The sequence below is a fragment of the Bactrocera latifrons genome, unplaced genomic scaffold (genome assembly GCF_001853355.1).
Source record: "Bactrocera latifrons isolate USDA-ARS-PBARC rearing strain unplaced genomic scaffold, ASM185335v1 scaffold_243, whole genome shotgun sequence".
NCBI lineage: Eukaryota > Metazoa > Arthropoda > Insecta > Diptera > Tephritidae > Bactrocera > Bactrocera latifrons.
In genome coordinates, this window is record NW_017535997.1 from 17,062 (window position 1) to 33,231 (window position 16,170).

Genomic DNA, 16,170 nt, shown 5'->3' on the forward strand with positions numbered 1-16,170 from the left:
TTAGCAGATTGAAAACAAATATATTTGATAACACAATAAAAACAATCGATATAAATTTATGGATATATCGTATATATATGTTATATACAAAACAACAAATAACCACTAAAAAGAATAACGAATAACTTCACATTAAACAGTTTCAGTATTCTAAAGTATTTCTATAAAACTTTTGGTAGTATCACTAAAAACACATAAGCATAAGAATGTACACCCAACAAGCTAGAAATATATGTAAAAGAGGGTTTCTAAACATATTTTCACTAGAGAAAAGTGCGCAGCTATGAAGGCTTAAATCACTAACAAATATGTATGTAAATATATTCTAAAAAAAGAAAAACAATTAAAATAAGCAAAATTGTGATTATGAGTGGATGTAATTGAAATCAAGCGGACCGACCTTAAAGTAAATGGAGCATGTTTGCTTTTTCAAGCTGCCTGTCTTCTAACACTATGCGCTTAGCCTCAGTTAGCATATACACATATATTGAGCATAAGATTTCGTACGCTTTTCATGGTCAATTCGTCTATGTATGTAGTGTTGGTATGTATTAGATCGCGTTATGTTCGCAAWAGCCGAAGTTGATAAGTTTCAGAAAATATGGCGAAAATAAAAGGAATTCAAACAAGCCATCGAGCTTTGCAATGGAAAGCCATACTTCATACTTGAAGAGCAAGATACACTTATGCAGGAAAAGGGGGAAAAAATTATGAATAATTGAAAACAGTTTGATAACTGTTCTAAACAYTTTGACGGGTATTTTGCAACAAAACATAAACTATTATTTTTATACTTCTATCTCTATAAAGTATAAGGCGCGCTCAGAGAGAGCTTATCATTTCCAGTTCCACAAATGGTTACTGAAATTTGAAGTATTAGAAGAAGCAATCCCAAGAACCATCGCCTGTAAGAAAGGTAGATGTTAAATTATAGCGTGGCTTATTGATATGTGGGCCATTGGAACACCATAAAACGCACAAAAACTTTACGCCGCTGTTTCAGTAAATGTTTTTGTAAAAGCAATTTGGTCACAGCGGAACGGTAAAAAGTGATAAAAAACACATAATTTCCATACAAAAAATTGACAACTATTTGCGATTGTCCTGTAAGAGTGTATAGTCCTTTTCTATGAGAGCAAATAAATTGCTAAAACAAATTAGAAGAGTTCATGTTGCAGTACATGCATACATCTCTACTGTATGAATATTCAGCTATTACACAACAGCAATAACAATAACAAAATAATAAATGAAAATTAATGAATAACTAAMAATTGTAAGGGAAGTGAATAAGAAATGTATTAAAAGAAAAAAACAAAAAAGTAAAATTTAAATAAACATATTGTATTTAACTGAGGCATTTGCGAAGTTGTTTTCTTAAAAATTAGCGATAAGTAGCATTGAAGTAAATAATAGGTGAACCAAGTAGAGGTACTACAATTAAATAAATAAATCAACATTTACAAATGAGTACTTCAACTATAAGTATTACGAAAATTCACGTTCTGAATAGAATGTGAATAGCGCGCTACGCTCAACTTATGGTCAACAGAATCGGCCTACGTTGCGTAYTATTCGCAACAGCATCACCCATCTGGAGACCCAGCATTCATTTTTGCATAATATTCGACCGAATAGACCACGTGAGAGTGTACGCGATGACACGAGAGTGTACACTGAAACCGCTCTATCTTCCCAAGTGACATCGGTTCGCTTTATGGGCTATGGGTTTCGAGCCAAATTTTGTTCAGCGATAAGGCACGTTTCTGGCTCAATATGTAAACAAGCAAAATTGCCGCATTCGAGRCAACCTGGAGAGATTCAAGAACTACCATTTCATTTAGAAAAATAACGGTTTAATGTGGTTATTTCTTTAAAAATGATACCGGTTAGAACGTAAACATTAACGGTGACCGTTACAGCGCCATGATCACCGATTATTTGATGCCTGAAATTGACTCGTTTGACTTTATTCTGTGGGCATATATAAAGTCCAAATTCTATGCGGACAATCCCGCTTCCATTCAGGTTTTGGAGCAAAATATCACACATATCTTTCGTCAGTTACCAGTCGAAATTCTCGAACGAGTCATCGACATCATTTTTGAGAGAGTTCTTCGCTCTCTGCTCATACGGTCTGACAGATTTTTATACAAAAGATTTATTTCACTTTAATGGAAATAATAAGATGCTGTTTCTGTAATTTTTTATTTCAAGTGGCATTTGTTAATTATAGATAATATGTTTTCCGCCTGTAACAATTGTTGTAACCTTGGGATTTGTATGTACTTCAGGGTAGGTAAAAAAACACGAATGTTTTTTGTTTTTTCCTTCGCACTCTGAAAAATTGGTGGTATGAGCTTATAATTGTAACGAGAAGGTTCTCCGMCTATAGAGTTAGGTAATTGGAGGAGTGTCAAACTGTCCCATATTCTTGCTACCCCATCGCTTGTTAATGAACATATGTTCCGAGATTCTAGATCGGAAAAATTGTGGACTGTGTTGTATTGAGAAAAAATTTACTTTGTGCCAAAGTTGAAGAATTGTTTTTTTTCTGTATAAATCTGCTGAGTGACATAAAGTTAACTCACTTTGGTTGCTCTAACATTTAGTAACCACTCCGCTCACTTCTTAGGCTATTCTACTACTTTGAACAAAAAATAGTATGATCTYGTTCATAATTTTTAAATCATAAAATTTAAATTCTTCAAAATCTCTGTAATCTCCTCAAAGTAATCTCCTTGACACCAATACACCAGCCTCGAAAGAGTTCTTAAAGTTAATTTGCGAAATAGCATTCAATGCGCTTAGCGATCGTTTGAGTTTGCTGAGTAGCCAGAAGTCACACGGTACTCAATCAGACAATTACGGTGATTGCGGCACGATATTGGTAATAAATTTGGCGAAAAACTCACGAAGAATCTGTGCAGTATACATCGGTGCATTATTGTCATTCAAARACCAAGAGTTGGASGCCGATAATTMCGGCCTCTTTTTACAAACACAAGCACAACACTCAAATGATACTCGTTGTTGACAGTTTGGCCGACCGGAAGGAGTTCTGAGTGCACCACAGCTCGCTAATCGAAGAAAACTGTCGACATAGCCTTGATTTCCGACCTGCTTTAACGTGGTTTTCGGCTCACCTTTGACACGATACTCTCCCGATTGATCGCACATTTCCGTGCCATTAGCATACGTTTCATGAAATCCATAGTCTGAACGTATTGTTTCACAGACTTAACGCGACTGTGTTTTTGGAAAAAATTTTGTGATTTTGGAAACAATCGTGCTAAATGGCAAAATGACCTTTCAAAATGGTTTTCACTAATCCTTCCGATATCCTAACGATGCCAGTAAGATTTCCTCTGTTAATTGTCGATTCTCAAGCACCAATTCCTTTATCTTTGCATAATTTGTACCAATCGGAAACACTTCCTTGCGACTAACAATTATCACCGAAGTCATTTCCAACATTAAGAACGTTTCGGCACCAGACATTTGATTCCGCACACAAAATTTGATGAAACTTTGGTCCCGCCCTGTATTTTCACACTTTTTTACATGAAACATTTTCTAAAGTGACTTACCACAAATATTACAGAGTTATTAATTAGTATTTTCGTTAACAACACTCAATCCATTAAAAAACGGTTTTTGCAGCAGAAATAAAAAATCACTAAAACAATTAATAATTCCCAAACTCGTCGAAGCTCTCGCATACWTATAGACATACATATGTATGTATGTAGGTGAAAGCATGAATGAATGAATGACAAAGACACCGGTTTGCATCCGACGCTCATACACTGTTCTTTCCGTGTTTACGATTACACCGGTTCGTAGATAAAGCAMTGTACGCGCACACACCGGCATAAACACTTTTTCGGCATCATTTCACTCGGAGCGGCGCATGTGCTTCCCCGCCGAGCATTCYTGGAAATGAAGTCGACGCCACAGAAACTCCAAAACACATATTCCATCACCAAACAAAAAACAAAGAGAAAAAAATGGAAATAAACAAATAAAAATAWGCAAAAGCATCTATAGCAATGCAGATTTSTTTCATTATTTTATTCGAAGCTAATTAAACGCAAAACAGCTGGGGTAATTCCCCACAAATGTTCGCTCGGCTGCACAGATGCCATTACATACAGAGCTGGTTGATAAGGCGCTAGCGTCTGCTTATCACTAGCCTCAAGAGCAATCGACAGAGCTCGAGTTGAAGTGTATTTAAGTGGTGATGGTTGCGGCGGCAGATCAGTCAAGCATTTGACGTCGTCGAAAAGTGAGCGCGTCGCATTCGCAAGAATTTTTCTGATTTCTGCTCAAAAATGTCCCGCATGTTGCGTTTTGTGATCTTGACGATCGGTAAGCACAAATTAGTTGCTATTATTTGCCAAATATTTACAAAAAAATTAATAAATTTACTCGATCTACAGCGCTTCCCGCTTGTTTTSCGCTCAGAATCCAGCCGCGCAGCTCTTGGAACGCGGTGCCTGCTCGCTCGCCTGCGCGCATTCCCGGAAAGGTCGACTATGCCATCATYCACCATTCAGACAATCCGAACGGCTGCAGCACCGAGACAGAGTGCAAGCGCCTCATCAAGAACATCCAGACCGATCACAAGGAGCGGCGCAAGTTCAGCGATATCGGCTACAACTTCATAATTGCCGGCGATGGCAATATCTATGAGGGTCGTGGCTTCGGCTTGCAGGGCTCGCACGCGCCCAGCTACAATCGCAATAGCATTGGCATTGTGTTCATCGGCAATTTTGAAAGTGAGTAACCACGATATGATAGGGAAATGATTTATTTGATTCACAAATTCTTATTGTTCGCTTTCAGATACGACACCCTCACAGACAATGTTGCAGAACGCCAAAGACCTGATGGCACATGCGGTGCAAAAGGGTTATCTGAAGGATAATTACACGCTGCTGGGTCATAGACAAACCAAGGCGACTGCCTGCCCGGGACAGCGTTTGTACGACGAAATCAAAACTTGGCCCCATTGGAAGAGTCTCTAAACTCCGMTCTAGATGACATTATAATTCTTTATAATTAGTGTCAAGCATGTGATGAAAATTATTTTATTTCGTACTATTAAAAATATTATATAGATAATTAGTTAAACACAGATAAGGCAKTTGTTTTATTACGCAAGTCGCCAGTCAGAGGTGAGAGTGGTGTATATGTATCTTTGTACATACATAGCATGCTAGTTCGGTTGTATTGTAGATAAACGTAWGTGTACGTTGAGACCGTGTTTTACAGACGTTTTTTCGTTGGTTCCTTAGAGGCAAGATTCTTTCACTTTCCAGTATACAAAACAAGAGCCAAACAAAGTATCCGTATAAGGTTTTGCATGAATAGTGAATTTTAAGGTATGCTGGCTTATGACCAAATATAAAGGGTGATCCATTTCGAGATTTCCTAATTTTGTGAAACCACACGATCTTGGTGGCCAACCGACCGGGTCAAAACGTGAAACTATTTGCTCTCCAAAGTGTTTTCTCATGAATCCAAAGTGTCTTGATGAAACCAAATATCCTCGATTATTATGGCGCGATAACGGTCGCTATCGATGGTTAAGATCTCACCGGCATGATTTTTGAAGAAATATCAGCCGATGGTGCTACTCGCCAACAAACCACACCAACCCGTTGKTTTTTCTAGATTAAATGGCAACTCTTAAATCATTTCAGGTTGCTCTTCATCCCAAATGCGACAATTTTGCTTCTTTACATAGCCATAAAGGCAGAAGTGGTTATCATCTTCTTGTAGCTTTTCAAGAACATATAAATCAAAGCGATGTCGCTTTTGAACTTCAAGCGGCACTTTAAGATCTYAATGAATGTCGAGTTGTTGCGAACGACGCCGAGTCGACTCTTCACGATCGAGCTCACACTCAACTGCGACTGCTATATTTCCTTCAATTTTCTATTCGATCGAATATTATCCAATAATGAATGCTGGGTCAYCCGACCGATTATGTTGACCCTCAGTTGAGTGTGAATTTTCGTAATAAAGTTGAACGATTTGTAAACGTTGTTCAGACGTAAGTCTTTTCATGATGAAATGCCAAACAATACTGAATAAAAGTAATACGACRGCTAGACACGACTCATGCGTGATCTGTCAAAAAAGGGTATTTATTCACCTTATTGTCATTAAGGTTGTTAATATGATTTTGAATTTTTTTCTAACAATTATGAAGTAATATTTTCAGTGTACATTTTTAGTCCAGCGACTTTGAAACTGTTACAARTTTTCCAGCTGCATTGTAATGGCTTCCGCCGCTATAATTGTAAAGCCACGGAGAAATCTCGTTTTTCTTGACTGTTTAGCACAGACAACAATCGATAAAGCTGTTGACCTATGTACAGTACGTAGTAGAATTTTAATGTACTTTGTAAAGCAACCATATTGCAAATATATATGTATAAATGATCTAAATGTATTTACATAGATTACTTTGTAGCGATAAATATAGCATACATATAATACTCATAAATCGATATATTAAATAATATAATAAAGGTATCTCAAATATTTTCACAGGCTTCTAAAACGCAACCGTTTAGTTCAATGAGTCTTATCAGTTTATATTTGAACACGTTTTTCTCAAAACTGCAATCATAATTTATTTTTATATTGGTTACTAATGGAAAAACTGTCCGACTACTCTCAAGTTTGTTTGCATATTCTTTATATAGTTCTCTATAAAAGACTTACTCCTTTTTTGTTCTTATCAAATATCAAGTTTTGGCTTCCTAAATATGACCAAAATTTCGGTCAATAGTTTTACTTTCATGAGTCGATAAGAATTAACCAGATGTTCAGGTTTTCCGAGTTTAGGTAATAAAATAACCTCAGCACATTTTCATCGCGATGAGAAATGAAAACGTCTGAGCTTTCCGTTAAAAAGCTTGACAATCGTGCTGATTACATTTTCKGGTCGCACTTTAAGCACAAACGCAATAGTTATGTATGTCATAATCTGGTGACTGTTTGCTTGCCAATGTTTTGATCTTCCCCTGCTCTTCTACAGAATTGATAAGCAACATCCAGAAAAGCACTGACTGCCGCATTGCTAGTTCCATCACTAAAYGTGTTTTGTGTGCCAAACACCGGGGCTTTCTCTGTTTGTTCTGCAACAATGGTCTCTGCTGTTTAAAATTTCCGGGSATCTAGAAATCGGCTTATTGTTTTGTTTCGACGCATTCCAAAGATTGTTTGGCAACAATCAACAAARCCTCTAGGAGCTTGTTSCGCAATTTCCAGAGAACRTGCTTCAAMTCCTTTGTGGCACGTTGGAGAAGTGTTTTGGCATTAGGATTTCTACTGACTCTTGCTATGCCTGCCGAAGATGTCTCTTCTCTCCGAGGTAATGACGAATCAATGGATCACAGATGCCTGTTCCGCTTGYGGACGCTCTGTGTGGTTCCAGCTYYTGSCGTRCTTATATGGCCAGMAKTTTGTATGCTTCCACAKCATAATCGATGTCTGCCTCAGAGGAAATGGCGATAGTGGAGTTCACATTGTCTTCTAGCCATTTGCGAGAATTTAAAATATTTCCTAAGTGCTCTGTTGGGTTTCTTCATTGCGATCAAAGGCGCTGCGATCAAAACGGCGGATATACGATCAATTAAAACATTTCGAAATAGAAAAATCAAGAATGTCTGGAATTTTCTTTAAGTCGGATGGCCAGTAAGTTGGTTCACCAGCTGAATGACACATCAAACCTTTGTTCCAAATGTAATTCAAAAGTAATCTACATTTGGTTGTTGTTGTCATAGCGGCAGAATTCTACCGAGTTGACAGTCCTTGACCGGACAAAAATCCGGGTACGTTCCGGTTACGTAGACCCGACTGGGAACGGCTCTATATTTGGTATTTAGGAGCGATGAGCGTGTTTTTGGCAATATAGTCACACTCAGCAATGAATTTTGTTACCAAATTGGTTCAYAATGTGCTCATAGATGTAGTGCGATAGATTGTATCGCGGGGGAAAGTATAAGGCAATAATTGTTAAATTTTCAAGAGAATTCCCGCTTGCGCCTTTTTAGGCTGTTACATGAGGTGTGTCCCTTAAGTTAAGTAAGACTGACTACGTCTGCAATTATGGTAATGAAAAAGGCGGCATTAAATATTTTTTATTTCATTAAACTACATTTTAAATAATTTCATGCTTGCTCTATTGCMGCAATGAATGAAATGTTTGCATTATTTATTTCATTCATATCGGTTGCAGCTCATTTTCGCTATTACAGCGGAGAAACCGAAATGATTCAATGATAAAATGGCATTGCGCAAAGGCTTTGAAATTCTTCGGTTTATTGCAATTCCTTTGGACTTGTTTCGTATGCGGCACACGACAGCGAAAAACGCTCCGAATAAGCGCGCAAAGCTTGTAAATTCTAGCCACAGCACTTAGTTGCCATAATTGTTGACAGCTGAAAGTGTTACGGCATGCTTTTATGTGACCAAATGCATGCTCATCAATACTAATCCCACATCAATCAAAACACAACAGCCACACGCACACACACACTCCCGCTCTCACACTCATGCATATTCACATGCACCGAATGTTAGATAACTCATCTCCGCATGCAAATGCAATGGCAACAAAACAGCGCACTGTGGCTTGATGTGTGCAAATTGCAGABAARTTCAAAAATCACAAACTYAAGCTGCCAGTGAAGTGAATAATACGCGTGATTGCAAAAGAGTAACAAAATATATTGGAAAACTACTTTTCGACTATCTGTGCTCCTTCACATCAATATGGTCGCTTGGATGCAGCGAAATGAAGACTASGCAGCCTCAATCTTRTCAGAACACTGCACACCGGACTACAAYAGCATCTCTCTTGATGTCTCCCATCGAACACCTGCATAGTGAGGCGCGTATGCTCTCAGWTAAGGAGCATAATAAACTGCTCTCCAAGCAGTTCCTGCTAGKGTGCTTCCGCAGAAATCATCCYTGCAGTCATATGCTTGAAGCGGAACCTATGTAGGAGCATTAAGAGGTCATTCCTCAACTTCGTCGATGGAATCAAACCACTACCCATTGCAGACGAAGAACTCGAGTTGCCGCGAGAAACGAGAGTGACCCTTGCGCAGCTTCGTTCTGGATACTACAGCAGGTTAAACTTATACTCCTGGCATAGCAAATTTATGTCTAARTCTACTGATTTCACACCCTTCTCCCTTTGGTCGGACTCCGTCGAACGACGACAACTTATCTAATATTTACCATTCTAACGGGGATTGGATAACGTTACAACAACAATACTGATCGACAGTGATATAAGTATGAGTTTTGTATTTTATTAGATATATATATATATATTTTTTTTTTGTTTTTGTATTTTATTCAGTGAAACTTTTGTAAAGAATATTCATGGAAAACCCCACAATWTAATTGACGAAAATTTTATTTAATTTGTTTAGCCGACAAATGGTTCTCGACACCACAGTGCACTGCGGCGCGGCAGATTCATACGCCCCGCGCCGAACCAGCTACACACCCGATTGCCGAAGTCTGTCTGTATAATGTGTGGGAATGTGTGGCGCGCGCGCGCTCATTTAAGCGAAATCAAAATATTGTGTGCGATTTATGTTGATATGCATAAATATTTTGGATATCAGCAGTTTACAATTTTGCTTTCCGATTGCAAATATGACAGCTGCAGCGCTACRTGCTCCGCATGCGATGAGCGCACAAAGCGTGTGCAGCCGAGTAATGGACGGCGCGCAACAAGTTCATTCAAATTGCTTGCAACAYCACTCCAGATGTGTAACAAATGCATGTGATTGCATGGCATTACGCAGCACTTGCAGCACTTCGATCGCATTCGATTGGAAAGGAAATAGTTGCCATGCAATATGCATGAGGCAGCAACAAATGCGCTCTATGCAAATAATTCAATGCGCGCGCGTGTGTGTGTGTGAGTGGGTGTAGTAATTTCATTTTGATTTATTTCACACATGCATGGGTTCACAAGCGCACACACGCATACATACATAAGCGCTGGCGATGGCAGTGTTGCTGTGCCCATTAAGGTGGGGCGTGTGTGTGTGGCGGGGCGTATRAGCAACGCGCTGTGAACACCCGATAATTTGTTGTATAAAATGCGCTGTGACCACGTGCGCGCCATTGCAGTAGCCAAAGCGCCGCGCCAGCAGTCACCAATCACAAATCACGAAAAGCACAACGGCGCGTCAACAACTCCTAAAAATATGAAAAATGTAAGTGTTAAATTTTATGGTTCAAAAATCAACTGAATTACTCAATTTCAACATTTCAATTTTCGCTTTTCACTTCTACCTCCCACCCAACGCGCGCAGCTCATTTTTTTGCTCTGCTGCAGCGCACTCCTGCACTCCATYGGCAGCGCTGTGGCCAAGCCGGCTCCACATGGCATCACCACCACTACCACCGCYATCGCGCGCACACCCGCTGTCCTGACCGCGCCCTCTTACACGGTCGCTGTAACGCCCGTCGTCACGGCGCATAGCCATCAAGTGGTCGCGCACAACTACAATGGCCTCTACGTGCCCGCCGGCTATGTGCCAACCGCGTATCCCTACTCCTATCCGGTGACGACCTACCGCTACGGTTACGGTTATTACCCGGCTTACGGCTATACTTATGGCTATGGCACCGCTGTGCCGACGACGGCCTTGTGGCGGTGATGTGTTAACGCTAATATGCGCAAAGCACATCTAGATGTGTATAAGAGACAGCTTATGGCTATGGCACCGCTGTGCCGACGACGGCCTTGTGGCGGTGATGTGTTAACGCTAATATGCGCAAAGCTTATGCGGGCGCGAGCCGGTGCCAGCATGTGTGTGTGGGTGTCTGCGTGCGGTGAAGTGCGGATTTGCCAGGATACGCGCTACTGAGTTGATGAGTTTGAGTTTGTTTTATGTAACGGTGAAGCAGCCGCTTGATGTGCACTCTTATCTGCAATATTTTTGCACTTGGCTTGATGTGTGGCAGGATAGACGGCGGTTCACGAGCGACCGTGCAATGTGTGGGCTTTGAAGCAGCGCGACGGCGTGGCGCGTGYGTCGTTTGGTGTGGCATGCAATCTCTGTGGCAGGCAACGGCTAAATACGGTATTATGAAATATGTACTCACATGCACACACACACACACACACACACACACTTGTATAGGTTAAATATTTTGCATTTAAATAAATCACTGTAAACGAACTAAGAAACGCACTTGCTAAGAAGATGGCGTATGGGTTGACATAATTGCTTGTTGTTTTGTTAAAGTCTCAAAATTATTCGTTCTGAAGCTTTGRCTGCATCTTTCTTATAAATTTTAGTAATGAGAGAATGTGTTTTAGTAAGAAAACAAGAAAGATGAACGCTTTTCTCAAACAACCTATTGCTCTGGTCAGTAGAGAGCCAGTACCACRATGTGCTTGTGCGGAGAGCAACATATCAGTGATCGAAACAACCGAGTATGGCACAGAGACAACATTTTTCCAWATAATGTTATTTGAAAGCTGTGTCCAAAGGAAGGACTATCTCTGCGGTTACTTTCCTTTCAMTCAATTGAGGTAGAATATTTASCAYGTTCAACKWGYTACAATAACAGCGAATTGGAATTTTTATGGAGCGCATAAGCCTACTGATGGTCTAAAGGCAACAGTTTGTGCCTCAAAACTTTTTTTTCAACTGAAAGAGGCTAAAAATTCCGAAATTAGTTATGTTGCATGACTTCGAAAACTTTTGAATATTTTTTAGCTCTCACATTTGATAGAAGAAGATCATAAGAAACCGTTCTAAAAGATAAAATAAACATCGAAGGCTTCGATTTTTCATCTATTTTTTGAATACGTTATGAATGAACCACTGATGCAGTTACCAAGGTTACGTTATACATCCTGATTTAATTGAGTTTTTTTTAAGAACAATAATGTCTTCTTTCGTATGTAAAAAATTAAAAAAATCGTTTAAATTCACAAGCTAAAATCCGATTCATATAGTTACAAATACCTTGTGGATTCATTAATACATAACGAGCCTACTCAAGTTCTACAGTACATACATAGATACTATTTGGGCAAAAAATAGTAAGACTTTTTAGAACCCGTTTGCCGAYAAATATTTTTTCTATGTTGGCACGACTGTCAGTGATATCTGCGCCAAATGTCGCAGCAAAATAATAATTAGTGCTTAGTAAAGGCTTGTCTTTCAGAAGTGAATAAAGTGCATTCGGCGATTTTTATGATGAGTGTAATTCTTCAACAGAGAAGTTACGTTAAATGTGAATCATGCAAATCAAATTTTTGGTGCCGAAACTTTCAGAATGTTGGGAAGGGACTTCGGTGTTCGGTTGTTAGTCGCCAGTAAGTATTTTTAGTTGCCAAAAATTATTTCAAAAAAGTCGAGAACGTGTTGATRACGAACCACGATCAGGAGGGCCATCAAGATTAATGATCAACTCGTCAATAAACTAAAGGAATTGGAACTTAAGCATYGGCGATTAATAATCAGAGATATTACTAGCATCCTTGGAATATCGGAAGGTTSAGTAAAAATGAAAACCATTTTAAAATATAATTTGAGCCTAAGAAAAGTGAAAGCAGGTTTGGTTCCAAATCACTCAATTTTCTTGAAAAATACCGTCGCGTTAAAGTACTTTTCGACTACCAGGGTGTCAAGAATATCAAAAGTATATCCCTCGCCATAGGGAAGTGTAAGATTCATGCAAAAGCACACCTAAAATATCTGGGAGTAATAGTAGACTCACGGCTTAGATTTAAGCACCACCTAGAGTACATTTCCAGAAGAGCGAATAAATGCCTTATCAAGAATGTGGCAAATAAAGGCTGCTAGTGTTCCAGCCGGCGATTTTTACTCGCAAAGKTAATGAGATCGGTTGTGTTATATGCGGCTCCAATATGGATCTAGGCGATAGGCATTAAATAATCTGACAGGCGAATAACACAGGCTGTCGACATTAAGAGTTAATAGTGTTTTCGAACCATATTGTCGAATACAAGCGGATCTACAAGTTATCAGAGTCGTTTATAGGAGCCAAAAGAGAAGAGTAAGTCGAAAGGTTAACAATATGACAGCARCGGTGGCAAACCTCACKYMAARRAMSGKKGRMCMMMRRMYKRWWMCMMMWYCMWTTWWWRRWYSGSMAARGRAAWKGGGARRWKGRWTTYYWCCTAACCCAAATACTAAGTGAACATGCTTTAGCTTTAGAAGCTCCAGCACGACATTAGTCGGAATTGTCCGACGTGTTCAGAGTGCTTTGAAGACTCTGAGCAAATATTTTTTTATTGCCTTCTCTTTTTAAGTACAAGGGAATAACTTAAAACTACACTCGGTGGTAGATTTAAGGTGGAAAATTTGACGACACTCATGTGTCAATCCACTGAGAACTGGAGAGCGAAGCGGCAGCCTCAATCATGGCAAAACTGAGACATATAGAGCAGAGTARGCGTTCGTCAGTCCATGCCATAGAAGAGACTTAGATGTCTTATCACTCCCACAAAGTAATACTTAATCAGGTGGGTCCGTGGGAGAGTTTGCAGTTGGGAGTAGRTTAGGTTTAGCGGATTAAAGTTTCGCACTCCGGCTTTTGGTGCTTCCAACTAGTTTTCAMACTTCGCTTTTGATTGAATAAGTTTTAATTTTATTCTGATTACCGAAATCCAAATAAGTAACCAATTATATCCTCTCATTATGCATTTATTTTACAACGATAAGCACATCAGTCTTTTCTGACGATCACTACTCGGTTCTTACCACAAAAGCGGTGCAGCTAGTGGAGCAGCAGCATAACGGGCGGCGAGTGGAGCAGCCAAAGGAGCGGCGGCGTAGTGTGACGCAACCAATGGTGCGGACAGAGGGGCAGCAGCGGCATAACGGGCAACCACAGGGGCGGCTACGGGAGCGGCGGCAACAATTGGWGCAGCGGCGATGCCATTGTAGTTGCGAGCGATCACTTGGCTGCTGSTGGCRGTCACCACTGGRGCTGGAGCAGCAACGACGGCRGCWGGMGCAGCGTAGGCCAAAGGAGCGGCAGCAAGAAGACCGGGTTTGGCGGCGACGCAGGCGATGAGGGCGAAGAGAACAACGRCCTGATTKGAGAGAAAAAGAATACAAATATGAATATTGGCACGTAATAATATTGAATGTTAGTCAAGCTATATTTTGGCAAAATCACTTACGTATTTGAACATTTTGAGTATGTGATTTAGCTTAGATGAGCTGCGTCTTGAACTTCAGTTGATTACTGTCTGATGTCTTCTTGCAAGTTGTGCACAATTTTTATACACAAWAACGACGCATGCAACTTTGCGTCAAAACAAATGTTTTGGTTTCCTATTTGTCAATCTCAACGCAGTCGCCCTTCAAACAATGCAATTCCAATATAAATAGCTCGTTAAAAATGCCACTGAATTTGACTACGCAGTTATTTGGATCATTGCAATTCAATGCCACAGTTGTATTTTGCCTTGTCTTTCGTTGTTTGGGGTTTGCATTAAATTTTTGAACTAAATTAAAATGTACACACGCACTCCCTTGTAAATTAACCGAAATTTTGTTATGCGCAAGCGCGAAGCACCGACGAATGCTCGACGAGTTTGTGACTCGGTTTTTTATAAATTTGTTTTGCTTTGGTGTGTGGTAGTAAGCATGAATCACCGCAAACAATAATATTAGGCAGTACAAAAAATCAGCTCAGTATATATTTGCGTGTGAAAAAGTAAATTTTCAGAAAGTCAGAATAACATTTCGTTTCAGCAACCGCCGAAGCCAATCTTACGAATGAATATGTTCAAATTCGTATTTTTCGTTATTTTTTCATATTTACAATTATTTTACAATTACTTTTAGGCCTTTGTTCTCATTGCTCTCATCGCCTGCACCGCCGCTGAGCTTGGCCACATCGCCAAATTCCCTTGACTCCCGCTCCCTCCAGTGTTGTTACCGCCTCAGCCTCAGTGGTGACCGCCATCAGCTGCCAGGTGCCTGCCCGTAATTACAATTGCACTCCAAATTTAATGAGGAATATTTATTATCATTCGATAGAACATTTTATGAAAAATGTTTTTTAAAGATTATGTCTTTCAAATAATTTCTCAATAAAACCATTAACGGATGCGATGTGTATGAAGTGTGCCGTCTTATTGTATCATTTTTGAAGATATATGAACCGATTATTCCACCGGTCCTCAAACCACACCAAAACCGTGGTTTTCTGGCAAAAAATACAGCTTTTAAATATCTTCAGGTTGATCTTCATCCCATTGCTATATATCTCAGCATATCTTAGCATATTTATGGAAATATAAGCTATCGCAAAAGCAAATAAAAAAAATTTTTTTTTGTAAGTGTCACGAAATAGCGCCTTAAGCTCAAATTAATAATTAGTTWATTCAGTAAAATAATCTGAAAATTAAAAGAGGAAGCGCTCTATTAACGTCTGACCCGGACCTTTCTATTTTAACTATGCGCGCAATATGCTTTCTAATGCATCGACTCAACATTTTTGTCAACAATTTCTTAATGTTTTGTGTTTCAATGCCACACCCATACCGAAAAACCCGAAAACGGTGGAAGATTTTTGCATGATTGTAACTGAMTTTTTAGCMCCAAACAKGAARAGACARTTAKMGATCAGTCAKTCGCCTTTCATATGGTTCCCARAGYCCTTTTTMTTTTTCTGTTTCCAAAACTTAAAAATCTATTTCGCGATAAGTCCATTGACCTAAACCAGCAAACCAATGACAAACACACATTATGGCCACGAACATAAAAAAAATAGACTAGGAAATACATTTTTATAGACTTTCATAATTCGATTTCTATGTAAAAATTCCTGTCAAATTTTGTGAAGATATCCTAACAAATGCTAAAGTTTGTAATTAATTTTGTAAAAGAAAGAATGAGTGGCTAGGTTCCGCACGTATGTATATTTATGTGTACATATGTATATATACAAACAGATTGATATGGCTAAATCGACCCTGCTCGCCACATTCATTTCAAAAATATATATTCTATAGGGTCTGCAATCGAATCGGTTTCATTAAACGGTGACTGCAACTATACTAACTCAAAACTAACTATAACAGGCGCACTAAACATAATAAAACACTAACACATGTATAATTTAAAA

General features: G+C 39.2%; 3 protein-coding genes across 3 annotated transcripts; 2 read left to right on the forward strand and 1 right to left on the reverse strand.

The window, feature by feature from the left end:
• Positions 1 to 4,258: 4,258 nt before the first annotated feature.
• Positions 4,259 to 5,145, forward strand: LOC108969205 (peptidoglycan-recognition protein SB1). The gene is made up of 3 exons (XM_018933741.1): positions 4,259 to 4,371; positions 4,443 to 4,781; positions 4,849 to 5,145. Exons 1-3 carry the CDS (start codon positions 4,335 to 4,337, stop codon positions 5,028 to 5,030), a joined length of 558 nt encoding a protein of 185 aa, XP_018789286.1. The 5' UTR covers positions 4,259 to 4,334; the 3' UTR covers positions 5,031 to 5,145.
• Positions 5,146 to 10,181: 5,036 nt separating this feature from the next.
• LOC108969206 lies at positions 10,182 to 11,239 on the forward strand. Its single transcript, XM_018933743.1, has 3 exons — positions 10,182 to 10,259; positions 10,359 to 10,707; positions 10,806 to 11,239. Exons 1-2 carry the CDS (start codon positions 10,251 to 10,253, stop codon positions 10,704 to 10,706), a joined length of 357 nt encoding a protein of 118 aa, XP_018789288.1. The 5' UTR covers positions 10,182 to 10,250; the 3' UTR covers position 10,707; positions 10,806 to 11,239.
• Positions 11,240 to 13,717: 2,478 nt separating this feature from the next.
• LOC108969199 (cuticle protein 16.5-like) lies at positions 13,718 to 14,286 on the reverse strand. Its single transcript, XM_018933735.1, has 2 exons — positions 14,216 to 14,286; positions 13,718 to 14,125 (listed from the first exon to the last, which is right to left on the reverse strand). The coding sequence occupies exons 1-2, from the start codon at positions 14,225 to 14,227 to the stop codon at positions 13,787 to 13,789; spliced, it is 351 nt and encodes a 116-aa protein (XP_018789280.1). The 5' UTR covers positions 14,228 to 14,286; the 3' UTR covers positions 13,718 to 13,786.
• Positions 14,287 to 16,170: the final 1,884 nt, after the last annotated feature.